Source organism: Myxine glutinosa, chromosome 7, assembly GCF_964187855.1.
Source record: "Myxine glutinosa chromosome 7, kmMyxGlut1.1, whole genome shotgun sequence".
Lineage (NCBI taxonomy): Eukaryota > Metazoa > Chordata > Myxini > Myxiniformes > Myxinidae > Myxine > Myxine glutinosa.
Window position 1 is genome coordinate 34,301,449 of NC_136267.1, and position 24,557 is coordinate 34,326,005.

General features: G+C 46.2%; 1 protein-coding gene and 1 long non-coding RNA gene across 2 annotated transcripts in view; one reads left to right on the forward strand and one right to left on the reverse strand.

Moving 5' to 3' along the window:
• Window positions 1–2,556: 2,556 nt before the first annotated feature.
• Window positions 2,557–7,056, reverse strand: LOC144892797 (uncharacterized). The gene is made up of 2 exons (XR_013623949.1): window positions 6,913–7,056; window positions 2,557–2,891 (listed from the first exon to the last, which is right to left on the reverse strand). It is a non-coding gene; the product is annotated as an uncharacterized LOC144892797 (long non-coding RNA).
• A 5,704-nt stretch (window positions 7,057–12,760) lies between these two features.
• Window positions 12,761–24,557, forward strand: part of LOC137410750 (uncharacterized) — a 660,974-nt gene continuing 649,177 nt past the window's right edge. Inside the window, exons 1-7 of the mRNA XM_078782667.1 lie at window positions 12,761–13,039; window positions 13,485–13,521; window positions 15,774–15,895; window positions 16,239–16,281; window positions 16,404–16,559; window positions 17,238–17,371; window positions 19,457–19,645. Coding sequence (XP_078638793.1) covers window positions 12,938–13,039; window positions 13,485–13,521; window positions 15,774–15,895; window positions 16,239–16,281; window positions 16,404–16,559; window positions 17,238–17,371; window positions 19,457–19,645 — 783 coding nt within the window. The 5' untranslated portion in view covers window positions 12,761–12,937. The remainder of the gene's footprint in view (window positions 13,040–13,484; window positions 13,522–15,773; window positions 15,896–16,238; window positions 16,282–16,403; window positions 16,560–17,237; window positions 17,372–19,456; window positions 19,646–24,557) is intronic.

Consider the following 24,557-nt stretch of genomic DNA (forward strand, 5'->3'; position numbering starts at 1 on the left):
ATAACTTTGCCCTCAACATCGACGGTTTCCCAGTATCCACCTCCCCTCACATCCGGAATCTTGGCATCATCTTTAACCAAACCCTCTCCTTCGACAAATACACTAAACAGATCACAAAGACAGCCTTCTTTCACCTGAAAAACATCGCCCGTCTCCGTCCATCCCTCTCCTCCGTGGCTGCAGAAACCCTCATCCACGCCTTCATCACTTCCCGTCTGGACTACTGCAATAGCCTCCTTTATGGTTCACCCTCAACAATCACCAATAAACTCCAATACATTCAGAACTCCGCTGCCCGTCTACTCACCCATTCCCGGACCCGTGACCACATCACCCCCGTCCTTTACAAGCTTCACTGGCTCCCCATCTCCCAGAGAATCCAGTACAAAATCCTCCTCTTGACCTACAAAGCCCTCCATAACCTGGCCCCATCCTACCTGGCTGACCTCCTCTCCAGACACACTCCCACCCGCAACCTCCGCTCTGCTGGTACCAACCTCCTGACCCCCCCCATCCGGACCAAATTTAGATCCTGGGGGGACAGGGCCTTCTCCATCGCTGCTCCCACCCTCTGGAACTCGCTACCTCACACCATCAGAGACTCCTCCTCACTCACCACATTCAAAACATCACTCAAGACCCACCTGTTCAACACTGCATTCAACATTTAACCCACAGCATCTAACCCCTGACTATCTCCTTTCCTTCTCCCTCCTTTGTGCTTTGAATATTTCCCTATTGATTCTTCTTTTTTTGCAATTGTTTTTATGTTTTGCTATGCATTATGTTTTGCTAGGATCTGACTAAGATATGCTATCCTAGGATCCTGGGTTCGAATCCCAGTAGATCGCTGAATTAACGCCAGGGGGGTTGACTCAGCCTGTCATCCTTCCGAGGTCGGCTAATTGAGTACCAGTTCACTGGTAATTCCCTGTTTGTCGTTAAAGGCGGCAAAAAGGGTTGGCGTCAGGAAGGGCATCCGGCCGTAAAACATTGCTTCAAAAAGGGGACCGAAAAACAACAACAACCACGGTTCCCGAAAAAGGCCAACCCCCGCTTTGCGGGGAAAAATGGCCTCTAAAGGTGGTTTTTTTATGCATTATGTTTTGCACTCTGTCAAAGCGTCTTTGGGCTTCCTGAAAAGCGCTATATAAAATAAATGCATTATTATTATTATTATTATAGGATGAAGCTATTAGTAGGTCCATGAGGTTGGGTGTTGCAGGCGTCTCAGATGGGTGAACTGGATGCCCATGTGGTAAAGTCGAGGGTGGTAGATAGGGTGCATGATGACATGGTAACATGTTAGGATGAAAATTTGAAGCTTGGAATGGAGCTGTGGTTGCGGATGAATATGCAGTTGGATGAGTTTGCTTCACCTTCTCTTTCGGTGATGGATTGTCATTGATGATTAATCGAGGAGTAGATGTGGATTGCAGGTCGGCAGTGATGGCAATTTCCGGCTCTGGCCGCAGTAGCGGCAGCTGCGTTGGCAATGGTTTGTTTGGTTGAACTGAGGGAGTACATGACGCTCCACCACCGTGCAGAATCGTATGCTGGGCGGTAACGGTTGGACGCCCGGTTGGAGAGGTGGGCGCTTCATCTCCTGCATTTAAGAACGACACTATCAACCGTGCTTCCTCCAGTTCCTATTCGGCCTTCCTCAGATGTCTCTGTCTTGTTAGCTGGACGGACAAGGTCTCGCGTTCCCTCAGAGCCTGGCGCTCCATCTCCTGAGCCTGGCGCTCCATCTCCTGAGCCTGGCGCTCCATCTCCTGAGCCTGGCACTCCATCTCCTGAGCCTGGCGCTCCATCTCCTGAGCCTGAAGGACTTCATCCTGCAGCTGCTGTCCACGTTTCTCAGCTCTCTCATCCTCCCCAACTTGACATGTCAGTTCCTCCAGTTCATACTGTTTTCGTTTTTCCATTAGAATAGCTGATTGTACACCACTGAGTTGGGATGTAATGGATGTACGGCTGTAGCTGGAACAATAGCTGCGTCGTGAGCTATGTGCACTGCATAGTGAGGCAGTCTTTGGTCGGTGGCTTCCTGACGAATGTCGTCGGGAAGAAGAACTCGGCCCACACTCCTGATTAAGGGAAGAACCACTCGTGTTTGAAGGTACGTAGTTAAGAACATAGTCTTTCAAACGTTCAGGGATACGTATATTCTTTTCGTGTCGGGAAAACGCCGTTAATTCATTGCCAATGCTGATGATGGCCGGATCCGGTAATTCGGTGGCTGATACAGGCGCGGGGCTGACGGCGGCCACCGAAACAGAGACAAATGGATTCGTGCCATGAGTCGTTAAAGGATTAACCGGGATAATGTCGCTGGTATTGTCTGCTGTTTGAGTACACTCCGCAGTCAGGGTAGCGGCGACATTCTCGTCCATGATTTCCTTGTCCAGCTGTTCGTTATCCGGCTCAAAGGACCATGAAAAGTAGGGTCTGAAATCCTACGGTAAAGGCTATCTAGTACGGAGGATACTAGAGAACAGTGGATCCAGGAAAAGGGCCGTGATCAAACGGTTCGGACAGGACGAGACACTAAACTCCCTTTCAGCACAACATTTAATAAAACAAGGCAAAGATGGCGGCAATCAACTCGCTCACATGAGCCATCAGCAAGAAGCCGGAAGTCTCCTCCCTTTCCGGTGCAAATTAAGAGAAAAAAGTAAGAATTACAGGCTCGCACTACACCAACATGGCATCAACATATTGCAAGAAAACATTCATAAGCAAAGCAGGAAACGTTCACGTATATCGTACGCATAACATCAGAGACTTTCTAACATTCACCTTCAGACCTTTTGTCTCCATACATTCCTTCCACTTGTTCATCTTCTGCTTCAGTCCATCCATACTTTCTGCAATCAACACCAGATCATCTGCATACAACAATTCCCACAGTAAACCTTCCTTTACGTTCCGAGCCAGCACCTCCATCACAGATACAAATAGTAGTGGACTTAGTACCGACCCCTGATGCACTCCCACCTTCACCTCAAACTCACCACTGTTCCCGTCCTTCGTCCTTCACAGTCCACGTGAACCATTTTGAAAGAATTGCATCGCATGGAGGAAACAACAGCCAAAGAAGACAGCGACCCAGAATATGAGCACGGGGCTAATGCCGTGTTAATTCGTAGTCGGGGTTAAGGATACTTTCCCCTGTTCGCAATACCCTCTGTGGCTATCCCTAACACTTATAACATCAGCCGGGCAAGCTATTCACGCTCCAATGGACACGATAGCAAAAAGACCTGCCTAGAAGAGGCGGAGCTACAATGGTTTTATGGGCGGGTGGGTGGGGGGGAAGGCTTGGACAGGGTCGGCAGGCCACGTCCCCCCACCCCTCCAGAGTGATGTGGCCCGATGAGGTGGGCGAAGTGTGAAGAAGAAGCTTCGAGATTCTGGCTTTGGCAGTGTGACTGTGAGGAGGCCCGTTGTCTCGGGTGTGCTGGTATGCTGCAGGATGTGGTCGTGCTTCCTTTCGCAAAGAACAAGATTTTTTAAAAATATCTCTCGTGAACGAGTGTGAAGTGGTGGACAGAGGAGAAAAGAACGAGGGCTGTGCTCCCTGATCGCCTCGATCCCGGGTGCCATCGGCTTTTGGTTTTGCCGCCACCTTTCTGGGCTTCCCACCTGTGTGGCTTCGGGCTCCAGCAACTGCCGACTTAGCATGGGATCCATTTTGGGCCAGTTGAGTGCCGGAGTGTGAACTTTACTTTCTTACCTTACCCTGTGTGTGTTTTTGTGTCTGTGTGGAGGATCCTCACCTTATCATTTTTACCTCGGTATTTATTTTCTTTATTTTCATTCCGTGCCTTATTTTATTGAAAATAATTATTGTTACATTTTTTGTTGTATTATTCTTGATTGGGTTTCAAAATAAACCCGTGCGTTCACGAGAATAAACGCTTCGTGGTTCTTCAGTCCCGCGGGTCAATAACCGCCAAAATTGTAAATCACCTCGGGAGTTAAAGCTGGTTCGGCTCATCCATCCAAGGCTTGGTGGTAACCCAGCTGTGGACAGGACAGTATTTTTCGTGGTAATGAGTGGAAATATTGGTACGAACATGGTTTAAAAGACCGTTCAAGGGAACCCCCGAAAAGTTTGATGACAGGTTGTCTGTCTCTTGTTCCAACCAAACCAAAAGAGACTTGTTCCACACAAGATTTGTTTTAAATTATAACTGTAACTTGAAAAAAGTCTTATAAATTGTTATAAATTGTTCTAAAGCACGTAATGTCATACAGTGTATGTGAAGAAATATTAACAAACGTTTTATCAAAAAATATGAAACAACTGAAGTTCTCCGTCTCTGTTATGATTAGCACATGAAGTGGTTAAAGACAAAAACAAACTTTTACTTTGACATGTACATATGTGCAACGATTCTTCTATAATGTGAGAACTTTAAGCGACATTTTCCCGACCTATTTCCCGACGAAATGCTCCTACACATCACACGGTCCATGCTATTCCTAACTCAAACCTACCTTACCTACCTCCATAAACATAACAATACATTTATACTCCATGCATATTCCTATTCGTTGGAGAAATACATTTTTAATGCTGAAGGAACTTGTGAACAGGAGTAAATACAACTTTACATGTACACATAATCCTGTACCGCACTCTTTACTTGTCATTCTACTATAATGTGAGAAGTGTCTGTTTCATTGCACGTTTCTTTATTTGACGTTTATGCATTCCTAAACCGCTGGATAGAATGAGGTGAAAGCTTGTGATTGTTTCTATCCATGTCTTGACTCAATTAGTCATGCTAGAACCTTACAAGAACCGTCAAAACAATTGAACATTTTACATTGTTCATTTTAAAAAGAAAAGATCTGCCAGCAAGCTTGTGGCTCGTGCACAGAACAACATACTGTATTTACAAACCAAGTGCAATCCTAAGTACAATATCAACATACAAAATAAGTGAAATCATAATTACATCAACATAAAAAATAAGTGAAATCCTAATTACATCAACATACAGTATCGACAGCCCAAGTGAAAATCCTAACATTTGAAGTTAGTCATAACTTTTATACTTGCTGAAACTGGGAGGAGAAAGTGGAGAGGGAGGAGCGAAGATGGGATTGGTCGCATGAAGAAAAGGGGAGGAGAGCAGTAGGATTGGTTAAGCAAAGTGTAGGTGGGAGGGATGAGGGAAGTGGGGATTGGTCGAATGAAATATTGGGGTGGGAGGGAGCAAAGATTGAGGGATACAATGTGATTGGTCGAGTGAATGCTGCGATGGGTGGACTTCCCGCCGAGTAGGTCCACATATCAAATCTTTTAATGAGGCACATCTGTTTCCCATTGTCTTCTGCTAGACTTTTCGGAGCAATCATCCTTTTAAAGTTCTTGAAGACCATTAATTTTTGAAGGTCATTCATTGACTATCTTCAAAAAAAACTTTATTTCAAAGTACCATATCTTTAACTATATTAGCCTTAGTCATAAATAAATAATTACAGTGCCTTTATTATTAAAATTATACCAAATTATTTACCATTCTGTGGTTTTATCCATAATTCATTTATCCTTAACATCATTGTTTCCACAGGACCTGAGTATTCTGCCAGTTGATGAGAGGGTGAAAAACGTGAAAAATGGCATGTGAAACGTGAAAGCTGAATGCCTCAACTCTGTGTTTGCCTCTAAATCTTGTGTCCCAAACCCATCCCTCTGTACCCACCGTACCCAGTCGTACCCAGCTGCTCCTGGACTCTGTGTCCTTTCCTCCTGACAAGGTGCAAAGGTTTCTGTCAACCCTCGACTCTGATTCTGCAACTGGACCTGACGGCATCAGCCCACGGGTCCTAAAATCCTGTTCTCCCGCTTTACAGAAAAAAGGTGCAAAAACAGATCCTAGCAACAACAGACCAATCAGCCTTCTCCCAAATTATCAGCAAAGTCATGGAATCCATCATTGCTTCATATATGAAATCTTTCCTCTTCTCCATTGGCTTGATCTCTGATCATCAATTTGGTTTCTGACCAGGTCACTCTACTCTGGACATGCTGCTTCTGCTGTCTCAACAATGGATGGAGGTCCTCAATGCCAAACAGGAAATTAGAGCTGTCTCCTTCGACATATCATGTGCCTTCGATACGGTCTGACACCCCGCTCTGCTCACCAAACTCTCCTCCTTTGGTATCTGTGGAAATCTCCACGCATGGCTGGCGGACTTCCTCTCTAGTCGTAGTCAACGCGTGGCCCTGAATGGGTTTCTCTCATCTCCTCTTCCTGTTCAGGCTGGAGTTCCCCAAGGCAGTGTTCTGGGCCCTGTGCTTTTTCTGGTCTTCATCAATGATCTCTCCGACTCTCTTGGAAATCCTCTCTATCTCTTTGCTGATGACTCCACTCTCTGCCGCTCCATTCCTCATCCCTCAGATCGGCAGTCTGCAGCCTCCTCACTCTCTGCAGACCTAGACAAAATCACAGACTGGGCAAACAAGTGGAACATGTCTTTCAATCCTGACAAATCTCACACTCTTACGATGTCTCTCCGAAAAGACCGACTGGACAACCCTCCCATCCACTTTCTGAATCAGGATGCACCATAGGAATCAAACGGCATAGGAATCAAAATGGCGGTGTGTGGAGTCAGCCGTCGCACTGCCGAAATGACATCACATCACCCCTGTCACGTGACCAGATCCTCAACTCTGATTGGTGTACGTTTGAGGGGGCATACATTCATACATACATACATACATACATACGGACAGACAAACACTGTTATAGACGGCTTTGCCCGATGGGCTACGCAGTAAAAAAACTTTTAATAAGACTATGCAATAACAACACAGACAAGCACATGTCATTGCCACGCACGATAGGAGGGGTTCTAATTGGAATACTCTGCACTTTGCACTTCACTCACCTTTCTGACAATCGTGAGACGGGGATGTAGGTTCGACATGCCACCAGGAGGTAGCGATGAACAACTTGTAGTGAACTGCAGCAAGGCCTCGCGTTCGTGCGGGGCCATCTTGCAAAGCACATTCACAAAGCGCAAAAAGCCCGGACTGTGGGAACGCACGCATACAATGTCATGTGCTCCAATGGTTATTGGGTAAACACAAATCCTATTAAGCTACTGCAAAACCCACAAATGAATTGTGCAGATTTCGTTCCTCTGCTGTGGTCAACACTTGAAGTTCAATGGAAGAGATTTCTGTTGGTTTGGGAACACAATCCATCAAATTTGCATTGAGATCACAGTAGCTTTACCATCTCTTCCCATCAGAAGGTCAAAGCAAACAGCCATCATTCACCAAATGATTTAGAAGCTGAACATGAGCAAGCTTTATTAAAAACATGTTTGAGGTGATAAGAAACGTCTGCATTCATGCCAAATTGCAGGAATTGCAATGGGACAGCTGAGAAACAGTAAAGTCTTTTGGGTCCTCTGGATCTTTGGGGTCCTCGTGTATTTTCGGTCATATGGGTCTTTGGGGTATTTTGGCTCTTTGGGTAATTTTGGTCTTTGAGATCCACTGCACCCTCAGGATCTTTAAGGGTCTTTTTGGTGTTTTGGATTGACATCCCACAGACGTAAATGAAGAATCAGTTTACTCTGCACACTTTGCACGTCACGTTCAGCGAATTTCACCTCCCTACACCGTGTATTTATTGTAATTTTTAAAAAACGCCACCGTACACCGACCTTGAGACTCGGTTTGCAAGCCACCGTCCACAAATCCGGACATATAATTGCGGCCAACGATATCCCCGAGAGAGGAGGCGGGAAAAAGGATCGTGTGGCATGCCGGGAAACTAAGCAAATCGCCATTCACGCCTCATTAGTGTCCACAGCTCATTTGTACAGGTGAATAATTTGTACAATAAGAACAAAAAATCAGAATTTACTCGCACGATTTTTAAAGGTTGAAAATTTATTTTCTTTATTGGTTCTTGAGTTTACTCTGACACTTTCTTCTCTCAGCTTTCTTTTATTTTTATCGTTCTTTCTTAAACACACACACAATTTCGCGCGTCCTCTTGCATCATCCGCATTACACGCACCTCACCTGCACCTGTACAGGGTGGCCACAAAGTCCCTATGCATAATAATTAATATAGTGTGCCCTTTGTTACTTTTGTTTATATTTTAAAAATTGTATATAAGATCGAGGCTCGTGTAAGAGCTAACATTAATCACAAAAAACACAGACACATAAAACATATAATAAAGGGAGCAGGAGACAAGATGGGGAAGAGAGGGAAGCACAAAAGCACAACAAAAGTAGTTAAACGGTATTAGACGGCGGACACTGATGCACTGATTGACTGGTTGGTATCCACGGTTGATTTATCGACCTGCTGCGGCACAAGAAGTTCATGCGCGGTAGCCTCAGGCCCTGTAAATTTGAGGTCAACTGATGCTACCCCTGTTAGTAGCCACGAAACCCAGGGCCGCAAAAATATAGACAGTTCTGAAGATGTTAATTACATAGGCCAAGGGATTGACCAGCTCTGAAATGACTGGTAACCATGGTGACAATATTTGAAAAATGACGGAATAACAGGATACCACAATAATTATAATGGGAACTAGAACGCCACTAAGTAGAGCGCATACTCCTGCTGTGGGTTTAGTTGGAATAATACGTTTTGTTTAACATCCCTTCTCCCCAAAACAATAAATGAAAAAGAAAGTAGGCCCTAACTGTCAGAGAATTTATTTTGATATATCTCGGAATTGGAGGAGAAAAACATCATTTAAGAATAAGAATAAAAGATTTAATGCAGTAAAACAGAAAAATCTTTCCCAAAAAAATTCCTTGATCCGGAATAATATCCTGAGCTTCACCAAAAACTAATGATCAATTCTTCCTTATCCCAAGGGCAATCATCCCACCAACTTTCATCCAAATCCGTTCAGAACTTTTCCAGATATCTTGTTCACAAACACACGAACACATGAACATACGAACACACACACGGACTCCCTTGCGGGAGTAATAAACCTGAAAATCGCAGAGCCAGAACGAGAATTATTTATTTGGTCTGGGAAGCCCATGCGAGGTTTCTTCTTCTTAAGCCTCTCACAACCCTGGGTGAATATGCGATCTTTTAAAAAAAAGTTCGAATTTTGCCAAATCTGTTTTATTCGTTTGTTAATATACCTCAGCCATTGACAAATCTGGAATTATAATTTTATTTGAGGTTCAAATTAACCCGGGAGATTGTGTCAAACGATGCCTGCAAGTCTGTACATGTGATAAATAATTAATCCGCCACAGTCGAAGACTCTTCTTCTTCACACAATAACAACTTCTAGCTTCCAGACCATACATCCAATGATCTTCAAATTTTGCACACTTGTTACTCTTCATGACTTCTACTACAGTATGAAGTTTCACAGCGATCAATGATCGTTTGCAATGCAATCAATGAACCGTTTCACGGTTCAAGAGATATAAATGTTTTTATTATTTGCGTTTAATTAACGATGTCTGCCAAACCACGTGACCTATCGCAAATTCCAAAAGGACATTTTAGTAGACTGATATGCTGAACAGATCTGTGAAGTTTCCCCTCGATTGGATCACAAATGAGGGAGGAGCTAGGTTTTAAATGTTTGTGCTTAAAAACGTTATATAACTCTGAAACCATGTGATGCATGACGTCATGCTCGTTGACTTTTTTGTTCGTCATGGGTATGCGATTCTGCCTGCAAAGTTTGGCCTCGATCTGTTCAGGCGTTTTGGAGAAAATTGGATTTTAGTGTTTTTCACTCAAAACAATATGGCGGCCGAACCACATGGCCTGTGACGTCATAATTACCATAAAAATATTGTACAGACCGAGTCCCTCCTATGGTGAAAATTTGCTCTCAATCGCTCCAATTATTGCAGAGAAAATGGTTTTTAAAGGAAAACAGAAAAAAAAATTCCCGAAAAAATTCCCAAAGAAAATTCCTGGATCCGGAATAACATCCTGAGCTTCACCAAAAACTAATCAATTCTTCCTTATCCCAAGGGAAATCATCCCACCAACTTTCATCCAAATCCGTTCAGAACTTTTCCAGATATCTTGTTCACAAACACACAAACACAGACACGCACACACACACACGGACGGACACGATCGGATGCATTACTCCCTGGCGGGCGTAAATATATGGAAACAAATGACGAGGGCTCATCATCAATGGGTTAACGAACATACTCGAAATTAAATTCCATTTCAATTCGACTATTAGAAGCGACAGCCATCAGAACCCTTAATTGTGAAGTCACCAATGGGCGTGACTGCATGAGTGTGTGACGTCACAGAGCGACAGTTATTTATCGCATTTGAAACATTGCTTCAAGATGGTGAGGACGTGTTTCTTCCTCGTTGCCTTGCTTTTCTGTTTCACACTCTACTTCAACCTCGGTTACCTGCTAGTACTTCAACAGGTGAGCTTTAAACGAGTGGGAAGATTTACGTGTACGTTTTAACGTGTTTAGAAGTGTGGTTTGAGAATCGAAGCTTCCAAGTGGATGGTGACATGCACAGCTAAGCTGCTCGTTCCCACCTCGCTGGAGCTGAGTTTTCTGAACCGAATGGTCCTGTTTGTGTGTGTGTGTGTCAATGTGTGTGACGTTGGTTGTTATCTCCACATGCGGGTTTCAGAGGTTGAACGGATTCCTGCCAGGTCTCGATATATCCACCTTTGTGTGTGTGTGTGCCATGTTTTTTGTGGAGTTTTACTTGAGCGTTCTGATGTGGAATGTGATACAACAGAATGATCGTTATGACCTCCTGAGTTGATTAGGCTTTCAATGTTTTTAACACACATCATGTTCAGGTGTATAGAGAGCAGCTTAATAGGTCCTTCCATGGCATGTCATTCAAAATAAACAACAAAAAGAATCATAACATTGTAACAAAGTATATAATAATTAATACTAATAATATTAACAACAATAATAAGAGTAACATCATTTGGCAATAATAATAACGAACGTACAATCCTCCCAGCCCTGCCAAAGCTCATGATTCGTAAAATTTAGCAGAAATACGTACATAATATATAGACAGTCCTGAAGACATTCATTACATCGGCAGAGGGATAGACCGGCTCTGAAATGACTGGTAACCATGGTGACAATAATTTTAAAATGACGGAATAACACGATAACACAATAATTATAATGGGAAATATACGGAAACAAATGACGAGCACTCATCATCAATGGGTTAACGAACATACTCGACATTAAATTCCATTTTTTTTTTGGTTTGTTTTTGTATACAGAGTCGAGGCTCGTGAAAGAGCTAACATTTATCAAACAAACAAATCAAACAAACAAGCAAACAAAGTATATAAAAAGGGGAGCGGTCGACAAGATGGGGAGAGAAGGGGAGGAGGCACACAAACACAACATTTGAGAGCAGGGACATCGGGAGATGTGTGGGAGGGAGAGGGATTGGGGGGAGGCAGGATAGGTATAAAACGAAAGGACACCAAGAACTTCCAGGAAAGAAGTTGGTATTTCAAAAAAGTGGATTTGGGGTGAAATTCGACTTCAATTCGACTATTAGAACCGACAGCCAACAGAATCCTTCATTGTGAAGTCATCAATGGGCATGACTGCATGAGTGTGTGACGTCACAGAGCGACAGTTATTTATCGCATTTGAAACATTGCTTCAAGATGGCGAGGACGTGTTTCTTTCTCGTTGCTTTGATTTGTTGTTTCATGCTCTACTTCAACCTCGGTTACCTGCTAGGACTTCAACAGGTGAGCCTTAAACGAGTGAGAAGATTTACGTGTACGTTTTACGTGGTTTAAAGGTGCGGTTTGAAAACCTTCCATGTGGATGGTAAAATGTGCAAGTGCTCGTTTCCACCTCGCTGGAGCTGAGTTTTTCGAACCGACTTCGTCGTGTGTGTGTGTGTGTGTGTGTGTGTGTGTGTGTGTGTGTGTGTGTGTGTGTGTGTGTCCGATTTCACCACCAATTGGTCCAAATAAGTTTTCCTGATCCAAAATGTTTTTTGCTTCCATCTCTCTCATATAGAAGCTGCCAGGATATTTCGGATACATCTCCGAGAGTCTGGTAAACCTCGTTACGTTTCAGGTATGACGTCAAACAACACTCCATCAATATGTGACAAATTTTCCGTGTAAGCAACAGTACACAAGTGTTTTATAAGAGGAGGTAAAATTCAAAGAGCAGAGATAAAGGACACCAGCAGGAACCTTACAAACAGGTAGGGAAGTGGGAAAGGCAGGTGAGTCGGCTGTGGAATAACTTTGTATCTCCTGAGTCGATATCTCTTCCACCGCACACTTCCACAACATAATAACATTGTCCAGACAGAGCTTATGACGTGGTGTTTTAAAACCTTGTGGTCTCCACACATCATTCGCCACAAACATAAACAATCTCGTCAGGTACAATCGTCCCAATGTTGTTCTTCTGAGTGACCACATGTGCATCAGAAAGAGCTGATGGACAATTTGTATCGAGCTCTGAGTTTACATCGTACACATTTCCGGGTGGTACTTTCCCTTCGACAGTAAAACACAATTCAGGAAATTCACTTTGACTGATACAAGATGTTTTGTTTATCTCTGTCTGTCGTACAGGAGCCTCCAGGTCTTTCTGACCATCTTTGGGAAAGATTCTTCAACTATGTTCCCTTCTTGAAGATAAGATGGTTTCGAGAGGGGGGGGGGGGGCATTGGGATTCCCATGTTTGTATGACATTATAACCGTGTGTAGCTTTTCTTGGTTACTTGATGCAGCTTTCTTCGCTGGAAGAGCATGGGACTTGATTTATTTGATAATCCTAGCCACCTGGGGTAATTGGTTAGGTGAGAGCGGATTGGTTATACCCTCCAATTGTGGGTGAGAGACGTGATTGCGTCTAGTTATTTATTTGCATGTTCACTGGGATTAGCAGTGCAGATGGTACATCAAGATATTTTGTTTGTGTCTGTCCTCCAGAAACCTCAAAGTTTTTCCGACCATCCCTTGAAAAGACTCTTCAACCTTGTTCCTTTCTTGAAGGTAAGATGGCATGGATGACTCCAGGTACATGATATAAAATACCATATTGGGATGAAGGTTAAAATTTATATATAACATTAAACCGGTAAACCAGTTCAGTTGCAGTTTGTAATAAAACACAGAACCACCGCTGCCTGATACAGTACCAGCTGCTACACCGCTAACTGTAGCAACAATCAGCCTAGACGCCTTCAGAAGTGGATCAATCCAGGGACATATTTCTGGCTCACTGGTTGTCATCAGCATGGAGTGGATACCCCTTGGGCTGAGGAGATTGGCTGGTAGACCATCCTGTGGTGTGTGTGCACGTCTGTGTGCATGAGTGCATCTGTGTGCGCTTGTTGTGTGAGAGAGTACAACTTTGACTCGAGGACTCAAACTCGAAGAAGAAGATGAGTGAAAACCTATCCTTTTTGACATTGTTGCTCTTTCTATTCTAACGCAGCCCCGGAAAACAAACTGGATATCAAAACTCTCTCAGGGTAAGTCATTATGTTCCATTATGTTCATTTTCATCTTTGTTCTATTTGCCATACATGATGAGATTGCAGATTGAATCGAATTCACATGCATTGAACAGAACACCACAAATGTAAGTATGTTTATTCACTTCTTTTTTTTGTATACAAGATCGAGGCTCGTGAAAGAGCTTACACTTGAACAAGCATGTGGTAAGATGAACCGATTGGAGCAGAAGAAGAGCAGCAGACATTTGCAGTGAAGTTCGTCATAACCAAGTCTCGAAGAGAAGATACTCCATTGACTGAGATCCGGGTCGGGAAATTGACAGATTGTGCCAGTCCCCGTTGGTCGCAGAAGTCCTTTGCTGAAGAGCCATGACTGGTGAGAGAGGTACCCACACCCAGCCAACTGGCATGGTGACAGTTGAAATCACCACATATGAGGAAGAGACGGTTGGGATGAGTGGATAGAAGTTGGTCCATGTTGTCAGACAGCGAGATGCAGATGGAGTCATCACTGTTTGGTGGACGGTACAACACACACATGAAAAAAAGGTGGGAGCGAAGGGGATGCCGTAGCCAGAGGTACTCCTGGGAGTGAGATGGAGAGAGGGCAGTGCAGGGCGAGTGAGGAAGAGAGTTTTTGATAAAGATAGCAACCACACCACCAAGACGAGGCTCAGGTCTATCATACCGGAGGAGGGAGTAACCAGGGAGAGATATTAAGGAATCAGAGACATCTTGAAGGAGGAAAGTTTCTGTTAAGCAGATCAAGTCTGGTTTGTCAGAAGCAACCTGAATGGAGAGATCAATCAAGTTTGAGCGAAGGCCCCAGATGTTTGAGGTCCATACCGTTAATGAAGAGGAAGGGGGAGCATCGGATACAGGACAGGGGAGGGGGGGGGTCGGGTAAGATGTGGAAGAGGAGGAGGAGGTAGGGAGAGCTGTTGAAGGTGTGTCAGAGATTTCAGAATAGTTCGGAGGAAGGGAAGGATGAGGAGGACAAGGGGTTTGATGGTGATTGGGTGAGGCACAGCGAGGTGTTGTTTGAGGGGGGGGGGGGGGCAGAGAGAGGAAGAAGGTTGGAGGAGATGGAGGTTGACAGTTGGAAGGGAGAGGAAGCAGGGAGGACGCTTTGAGGAGGAGGGGGGAGAAGGGAGAATTGGAGAAAAAAAAGTCGGGTGGGGAGATTTGAAGGGGAGAGGGGAGTTTTTAAGGAGAGGGGTGAAGGTGTAATTTAGGAGGAGCGAGGTGAGGGGGGAGTTTGGGAGGGGATGGTGAGGGGGGAGTTTAGGAGAGGAGGGGTGAGGGGGATGTTTAGGAGGGGAGGGGCGAGGGTGGAGTTTATGAGGGGAGGGATGAGTTTGGATTTTAGAAAGTGTTGGACAATTATAAATGGAAAACGAACATTTATTGCAAAATTAGTTTCTTGTGATTTTCAAGTCAGAGATCCTTTTGAAAACGTTGGAAGAACGAACGAACACGAACAAAGAAGGAAATAAATAATGTATATATGTGTATTTTTTTAATTAAGATTTTAAACAAAGGGTAAGATGTTCGGGGGAAGTATGGGGTGAAAAGAAGACTCGGAAAAACTGTGAGAGAACGAAAATAAATGGACTACAATCGACCGCTGAGAGAAGACAACAAGGCCTCAAGGCAGTAAACTTGAAAGACCAGGCCTCAAAATCGCGGCAGGAAATAACCGACGATTTTATACAGGTGTGCATGATTTACACCAAGATCTTCCTAGAGACAGACAGTAGGTACACACACCGTGACATAAAAATACAGTTTTGACAAAAATACAAACGGGAACAATTACTTAACTTTGATAGCATGGAGAGCGTGGAGATCTTCGAAAAAACACAACTTCGCCTGCAAAACCGGAAGCGGCAGTTCCCTTCTTCAGGCAAATTTCAGGTAAATTACCTTTTCTTCAGGTAAAACTTCGGGTAAATTACCTTGTCTAGTTTTGATCATTTATAACTTATCTCCTATTATTTGAAGCACAATGAAACCAAGAAACCACTTTCTCTGGGTTAATCTGCTGGTGGTCTTTATCTGAACTCCTCGCTCATGTTGCCAAGGAAGATAGGTGTTCAGGTCCCTCGTGCGATGGAATTGTTCATTGTCTACCAATGTCTTTGTAATTCACATTCAAGTACACAGATGTTTATATCAATATCCTTGTCCCCTAATTGATGTATGTATCTTTGAATCAATGAAAGTTGAAATAAGCCTTTTAACACTCTCTTTGCTCTTGTTTACAGGACTAACATCTTCCTGGAGCGAGTACTTCAACCGAGCCGCCACTCAACACTGGCAGATGGGAATGATGATGAATTACCAAAAATTTATTACACTTGTCGTGTTCCTCAGCCTCATCATCGAGGTATAAAAGTGATATAAGCTCATGGGCTTTGGTTAACAATCTCGTTGACAGACCATTTCAGAGTTTATTTTGGGTGAAAAAGTTCAAGTGATAAAATGCAGTCCCAAACGGAATTACACCTCAGATTGAACAAGTGATGCTAAACAGCAGGAGGTCATATACCCAAGGATCCATCGCTACTTGGTGGAGGAGTAGACCGTGGGGTTTGTGATTAGTCTCAGTCAAGATTGAGAAATGTCAGGTTTTAAATTTTAAAATATCCCAAAACAACAACCCAACAAAAATATGCCAAGACACAAGGTCCTCTCTTAATGTGTATTGTTTGCTGCTCTTTGTGTTACAGATCATAAATGGCTTCCAGAATCACCGACATCGCAACAAATGCTGTAAGTTCAAGCTTCTGGAATTGAGATTGGGGACATTTTACGAAAGTACACTAATAATAAAATTAAATTAACTTGAGGAATTGCCACTCCATCTGGTAATGATTTTGTTAACTCATTCACAGCCTGCACGGGAAAAAACTACACGAAGAGCAGAAGCACCGGGAGACGGAATGATGGGATCCCGGAAGTGGATGCTCTTATGGTGATCATGGAATCACAGCAGCATCACACATCGCGACCACCAGCTCTTCAGAATCAGACGGCCATGCTACAGAGAGGTGATGGTTTATCCACAGTGATGCAGAGCGGCTTCAGATCATATGGCATCAGATCAGAGGCCCGAGAGAATGTGTCTCTTGTGTCTCATGGAATGGAGAATGGAAATTTAGAGTTTTGTACAATCCTCAATTTGATGTCCATTTGGTTCACGACAAACAATCAGCAAGTGATCATCACTGTTCATGCATCCTGACATGTAAACACCCGATGGTGTATGATTGAATCGGATTCAGTCGGAATCGGAATACCCAACCAACTAGGAATACCTGTACAGTGTGAACTTGGCCAGTCAGCCTGTAAGAATGCACTGGGATCACCTGGATCAACTAAATACATCCTGACATCTAAAAGTTCCTCCCCAGTCCTTGAGCAACAGGGATGGTCTGATATTACTCACCATCTGGTATCACTAGTATCAGATAATGTAACTGAACAAGGCAACACTCATTTTGCAATAAATGTTCGTTTTCCATTAACCGTCCAACACTTTCTACAATCCAAACTCCACCCTCCCCTCCCAATTTCCCCTCTCCTCCAAACTCACCCCTCCCCTCCTAATCTCCAAACTCACCCCTCCCCTCCCAATCTCCCCCATATCTGAACTTAGTGATATTCTGTCCATTGATCTTTTTCTGTCACAATATCTGTTTCATGTTCATTTTCCCTCTTCTTTCCAGGATCTTCTCTCTGTCATGGTGAAGATGATGAGAGTACTTCCGGTGATGAGAGTACTTCCGGTGATGAGACTACTTCCATTGATGGTAGTTATTGCAGACCTGATCTTGGAGAGTACGAGGTGCAGCAGGTGGTGGTAAGCAAGACATTCAATTTCCTTTTTGTGCCTCTGTTACCGAAGTCGCCGGAGGCATTATGTTTTCAGGTTGTCCGTCCGTCCGTCCGTGATAGGTTTTCATTACCGCGATAACTTGAGAACTGCTGAAGGGATCTTAGTCAAACTTGGTGCAGGTATGTATAATGAGGTAAAGATTAACTGATTAAATTTTGGGGTCACGAGGTGAAAGGTCAGAGGTCATGTTTGGAAAAATCCTGTTACCGCAATAACTTGTGAACCAGTGATGTGATCTGCCCAAAGTTGATACAAGGATGTATTATGATGCTGAGATTAAATTATTTGATTTTGGCGTCAAGAGGTTAAAGGGTCAAAAGGTATCTGTGATAGGTCTACAACTTGAGAATGACTGAAGCGATCTAATTCAAACTTGGCACAGGTATGTATAATGATGTAAAGATGAACTGATTAGATTTTCTGGTCAAGAGGTCAAAGGTCACAGGTCATGTTAAGTAAAAAATTATGTTGCTGCGCCAACTCCTGAACCAGTAATGGGATTTTGAACACACTTGGTGTTAGTGTTTATGATACAAACATGAACTGATTGGATTGTGGCATCAACAAATTAAAGTTCAGAGGTCACGCCAGGTAAAAATGTGATAACTTGAGAACAGCTGATGGGATTTAAATCAAACTTGGTGCAGGTATTATAATGATGTAAACATGAACTGATTAAATTTTGGGGGGAAGAGGTCAGAGGTCCTGTTTCGGAAAAAATCTTTTGCTGTTCTAACTTGTGAACCGGCAATGGGATTTTGCCCAAACTTGGTACAAGTATATATTATGATGCAAAGATGAACTTCTTATATTTTGGCATCAAATGTGAGAATTGAGGTGATTTGGTGATTTTAGTGAGGTCAGAGGTCATGTCAGGTAAAATGTGATAACTTGAGAACAGCTGATGGGATTTAAATCAAACTTGGTGCAGGTATTATAATGATGTAAACATGAACTGATTCAATTTGGGGTGAAGAGGTCAGAGGTGCTGTTTCGGAAAATATCTGTTGGTGTTCTAACTTGTGAACCGGCAATGGGATTTTGCCCAAACTTGGTACAAGTATATATTATGATGCAAAGATGAACTTCTTATATTTTGGCATCAAATGTGAGAATTGAGGTGATTTTGTGATTTTAGTGAGGTCAGAGGTCATTGTCAGGTAAAATGTGATTCTTGAGATCTTCTGAATGGATTTAAATCAAACTTGGTACACGTTTCAAGTTCACAAACGTACAGTCGTTCTGTCGACGATTTTGCGATTTCCCAATTTTGTACTTTGTGATGTATTATGGTGTTTCTATCAGTCTTGTAAGTTCTGAAAACGTTCGAGAATAAAAGTTCAGTCTTATCAAGTGATGTACGTGTGAGTTGAGGCGACGCAAGTCGGGTGGTGCTATAATTACGTGATGACATAATTGGTGGTATTACTCCATTTATTTATTATTCCAATTATTTCTTCCTTTTTAGTTCCCATGAGATATCTTAGTCGTTGATGTGAGCTGTCTAGCCTGGGTTTGAATCCCAACCCAGCTATAAACTGTCATTCCGGTGTTTCATAGGCCCTGTGATTCATCAATGTGTGTGTCGTCCTTCGGATGGACGTTAAACTGGTCATCCGTATGCCGGAATTAGTTGGTGGACTTTAAAGATCCCAAGATGTACTTCACAAAGAGGAGGCAAACTATCGCTGGCAACCTGAACACATTTCAAATTCCTGCCCCAACTTCCGTACGCTGAGCTGGAGTGGTGACCTGACCAGCATTGTGGCCAAATATCTGCTCTGCCTAGACTAGGAGTTTCAATAAAAGGAAGAAGAGGAGATGCAAGGAGTAAAGGAAGAAGAGAATCAGGGAAAGGAAGAAAAAGATGCATTGCTAGCGAAACGAGAGGTGCAGAAGGGACAGAAAAAGGAACACCAATTAGAGCTGGAATCCACTAATTACCACTAATTACCAACCAATTATAATTATCGTTGCTTGTATGTGTGAATTATTATCTTCATTATGCTATTTCTGTCTCTTCGTGAGCGCAATGTTTCTACCACACAGGTCGAGGTTCTTTCAGAACGCTTGATCATGCAAGATGATCAATTCGATGAGATCACCGTGAAAAACAACAAACTTTCGGCGGATTTCAAAAAAGTTTCCAGCACCTTGTCGGAAGTGGAACTTCAGCTCGAGGAGCAGCAACAACAACATGAGGAACAGCAACAGAAGAACGTTGAGAGCTGCCAAAAGGTAAATAACCGTTATCAAACATGTGGGACTACAGATGGCCAAGGTGGTGAACATCATGCTCACCTGCACATGTTCTGATGAGTTTTAACACCTTGCACGGTTCATGCTGCTCTTGAGACTTTCACAAATGGAAGACTGTTGATTGAGATTTGTGAAACTAGTCCATCTGCTAACTACAGGAGAGCCAGGAAGGGTCATTCCTCTTTGGGGTATTTCGATTACAGTCGATCTATGGTCGGGTCTCAAGAACATTGGGTGTGTGTTCATTTACCAAGCTTCTTGTGGAGAGATCGTCAAGTGGTTTAAGCATTTGAGCAAGCACTCCATTCAAAACCGTGAAGGAACGGCTGGCTTGGCAAGCGCGAGCTAGCTGCTTGGTAAAGGAGCACAGCCCGAGCTTGTCCCTTTCAGTTTCGCGTTAAACAGAAGGAGCTTGTTTCAAAAGTTCACTACGAAAAACGCCACGTTAGCGCCAGGAAAGGCCATGTTATTAACCCAACATTTGTGGGTTATTTAGAGTACAGTAGATCTTCGCTCAGTTCTGTAAGTAAACCTTCCTTCACGGATGTTGGGATTCCTCCAAATTTCTTAATTTAGTGTTTTAAAGAGCATTAGCGACTGTTTAAAAAGTTAATCACACGTGTTTGTAGTTCATAATAGCCGGCGAAGCCGGTGTTGTCAATAAACGCGTACGTATTATGTCGAAAACCTGATTATGCCTTGGCTTGAGAATTCCGAAGCGCAATGGAGGCCGCCATCTTGCGGATGCGGAAGTATGCATAACAAATTGAAAACGTTCAATAGGAATTTCTTTCACCCGTCATTGTTTGATTCACAATCTTATGCACCTCTAATTTATTATTAAAATACTTTAAGACCAACCTCAGCCCACACGGGCCTGGTTATCTTCAACGAAATGCGTCACCAAACACCGGACCCAATGAGAGTCGAGCATTTGAAAAAATATTTCTAAAACCAAATCACGCACTGGAGGCCGCCATTGACCGGATGCGGAAGTTTGCATAAACCAATTGCGAAAAAGTTCAATAGGAGTTTGTTTCACCCGTCTTTCTTTGATTCACCATCTCATGAACCTCTAATTTGTAATTAAAATACGTTAAGACCAACCTCGTTATCTTCACCGAAAATCGTCACCAAACACCAAAACCAGTGAGATTCGAGCATTTGAAAAAGAAAAATTTAAAAGCTTATTACGTGTTTCGGAGGGTGAAAACGGCATCCAATATTCTAAAATTGACGAAGAATTATTTTTTAGAAATCTCGTGGTCGTCGGGGATAGTTTTTCACGGCCAGCAATACGGTATAAGCGTTTACATATTTAGTTTAGAAATACGGATAGTTTGTCACGGCCGGAAATATCCGAAGTTGAGACGGAATTCACCGAATTAATCACTGCAAGCTAACTTCTTCTGGTGGAGGAAGCCGCAGTGCCCGGAGAGAACCAGTCCTGACAGCGACTGAAGTTAGAAGACGACACACATACTGTGAAAACGTATGTTGTAGCGGCTGCCGCTGGGTTTACACAATCGCCTTGCACCTATCAAGGACGCGGAGCGATCACCATGCCGGGCTCGTCCAGGACGCCCGGGCAGGCCCGCGCTCAACTTGCCAGGCCTCGGTCGGGATGCCCGGGCATGCCCGGGCAGGCTCGCCCTCAACTTGCCAGGCCGCAGCCAGGACGCTGGGCCACGCCCCCTGGCGCCGGGCCTGGGCAAACCCCCTGGGAGAATAGATATATATTGCTGACCGATAAACGGGTTTTCAGAGTGCCTGAGTGTTTGATTTCATTAAAGCAACTCGGATGAATTCTAGCTTTTTGTCGCGTCCATTCTTCCGATCGACGTGGGAGCCCCAGCTCCTTCATTGGTGACCTATCGACATGGACACGGCAGTCGCCCTTAAACTGCCTACCTTCTGGGAGGCTCACGCGGCGGTTTGGTTCGCACAGGCGGAGTCCCTGTTTGCCCTGCGAGGCATCACGGCCGACGACACCCGCTTCCACCATGTGGTAGCTGCGCTCGGGTCGGCTACCGCGGCCCGCGCCCTGAGCCTCCTCGAAAGCCCGCCAGCCGCTGACAAATACGGCGCGATTAAGAAGCTGCTCCTCGATGCTTTCGCCCTCCCATCGGCGGAACGCGCACGGCGCCTGCTCGAACTGCCTGAGCTCGGCGACACGCGCCCTTCCGAGCGAATGGACTACATGCTTTCACTGCTCGGCGAGCACTCTCCGGCATTCCTGTTCCGGGAGCTGTTCTTCCGTCAGCTGCCTAACCCGGTACGCCTCGCCCTGGCAAGCACGACGATCACAGATCCCCGGGCCCTTGCCAGAGAAGCCGACAAGATCTCCGCCGCAGGACAGCGCATCGCAGTGGCGACATGGGACCCACCGCCGTCCGACGCAACACCCATGGCGCCCGAGCACCCGGCACGGTCGACGGCCGAACTGCCGACGCAATTGGCGGCCGCTCTACCGAGCCGACCACCTCCAGCACGATGACCGAGGCCTCCACCTGACCAAGCGTGGTGTTACTATCATGCCAGGTTCGGACAGAAGGCCCGAACATGCCGACCCCCGTGCACCTTCGGCAGGCCGGGAAACGGCCGGGCCGGCGTTCATTACCAGCCATGAGCGCCGGCCACACGGGCAACTTACTGTTCATCACGGATAAAGCGTCCGGACGGCGCTTCCTGTGCGACACCGGCGCCCAACTGAGCGTCATACCCGCCTCTGACCAGGACAGGCAATCCGCGGTTTGCGGCCCCTCCTTGGTTGCGGCCAACGGATCGACTATCCGCACCTTCGGCCCGCGCAACGTCACCCTCTGCTTCGGCGGCCAACGCTTTGCTTGGATGTTTGTAACCGCCAACGTGCCCATGGCTCTGCTAGGCGCCGACTTCCTCTGCGCACACGGACTGCTGGTGGACGTCCAACGGCGTCGTTTAATCAACGCTGAAACCTTCACCTCCCTGGTATGCACATTGAGCAGCTCCGCGCCGACCGAGCTGGCATGCACCGTCCCGGCGGCGAACGAGTTTGCTCGCCTGCTCACGGAGTTCCCGGCCCTCACGCGGCCGACGTTTTCGGCCGTCGCAGTACGGCATGGGATCGAGCACCACATACCAACCACGGGCCCGCCGGTCTACGCCAGGGCCCGCCGCCTCGACCCAGCCAAGCTCGCCGTAGCGAAGGCCGAATTCGACGCGTTGGAGCACCTCGGCATCGTGCGGCGCTCCGATAGCGCGTGGGCCTCGTCACTGCACATCGTGCCAAAGCCGGGGGGTGGATGGCGCCCGTGTGGCGACTACCGCCGTCTCAATGACGCTACCACCCCCGACAGGTACCCGATCCCGCATATCCAAGACTTCTCCGCCCGTCTGGCGGGACGGGTCATTTTTTCGAAAATTGATCTCATACGGGGATATCACCAGGTACCTGTCAGGGCGGCCGACGTCCCTAAAACGGCAGTCATCACGCCGTTCGGCTTATTCGAATTCTTGCGGATGCCGTTTGGTCTCAAGAACGCGGCTCAGGCGTTCCAGCGCTTGATGGACGGCATGCTGCGTGACCTGCCGTTCCTTTTCGTTTACCTGGACGACATCCTCGTCGCCAGCACGTCCCGGGCCGAGCACCTCCTCCACCTCCGAACACTGTTCGGGCGCCTCAGCGAGCACGGCCTCATCGTCAACCCGGCCAAATGCCACTTCGGCACGACGGCCGTTGATTTTTTGGGCCACCACATCACCAAGAACGGGGCCGTGCCGCTGCCAACCAAGGTCGAGGCCATCACCACGTTCCCGCGTCCCCGCACCATAAAGGCCCTGCAGGAATTCCTGGGAATGGTGAATTTTTATCACCGCTTCGTGCCCCGCGCGGCTCAACTCATGCGGCCCCTCTACGAAGCCCTCCGGGGCAAGCCGGCCAAGCACGACATCGCCTGGTCCGCAGCAATGGATGCGGCCTTCCAACGCTCAAAGCGGGCCCTCGCCGACGCAACACTGCTCGCTCACCCGGTGCTCAACGCTCCCATCGCCCTCACCATGGATGCCTCCGACTACGCGGTGGGCGCCGTACATGAGCAATGGGTGAACGGGGTTTGGCAGCCACTCGCTTTTTTCAGCCGGCAGCTCCGGCCGAACGAGCTCAAATACAGCACGTTTGACCGGGAGCTCCTCGGTCTACACCTGGCCGTCCGCCATTTCCGCCACCTCCTGGAGGGCCGACCTTTCACGGCGTTCGTCGACCACAAGCCGTTGGTTTACGCCATGGCCAAGGTCACGGAGCCATGGTCGGCCCGCCAACAGCGCCACCTCTCCGCCGTGTCGGAGTTTACCACGGACATCCGGCACGTCGCCGGCAAAAACAACGCCGTGGCCGACTGTCTTTCCCGGGCCAGCGCGAACGCGGTCCACCTGGGCGTGGATTTTGCGCTTATGGCGGCGGACCAAACCACCGACACCACGGTGCAAGCCCTCCGGGCGGCGGATACGGGCCTCCGCCTGGCCGACATCCCCTGCGCGGACACTGTCCTGCTCTGTGACGTCTCCCAAGGCCAGCCTCGCCCCATCGTGCCCGTCACCTGGCAACGCCGCATCTTCGCCTCCCTCCACGGCCTTTCCCACCTGGGCCGGAAAGCTTCCCAGAAGCTGGTGTCGGCGCGTTTCGTCTGGCACGGCCTTCGTCGGGACGTCCGCGATTGGACCAGCACCTGCACGGCCTGCCAACGGGCCAAGGTCCACCGACACACCCAGGCCCCGCTGGCACCTTTCACCGTGCCCGAACGACGTTTCGACCACGTCAACGTGGATCTGGTGGGCTCCCTCCCCCCGTCACGGGGGTTCACACACCTGCTCACCATGGTGGACAGGACCACCAGGTGGCCGGAGGCCGTTC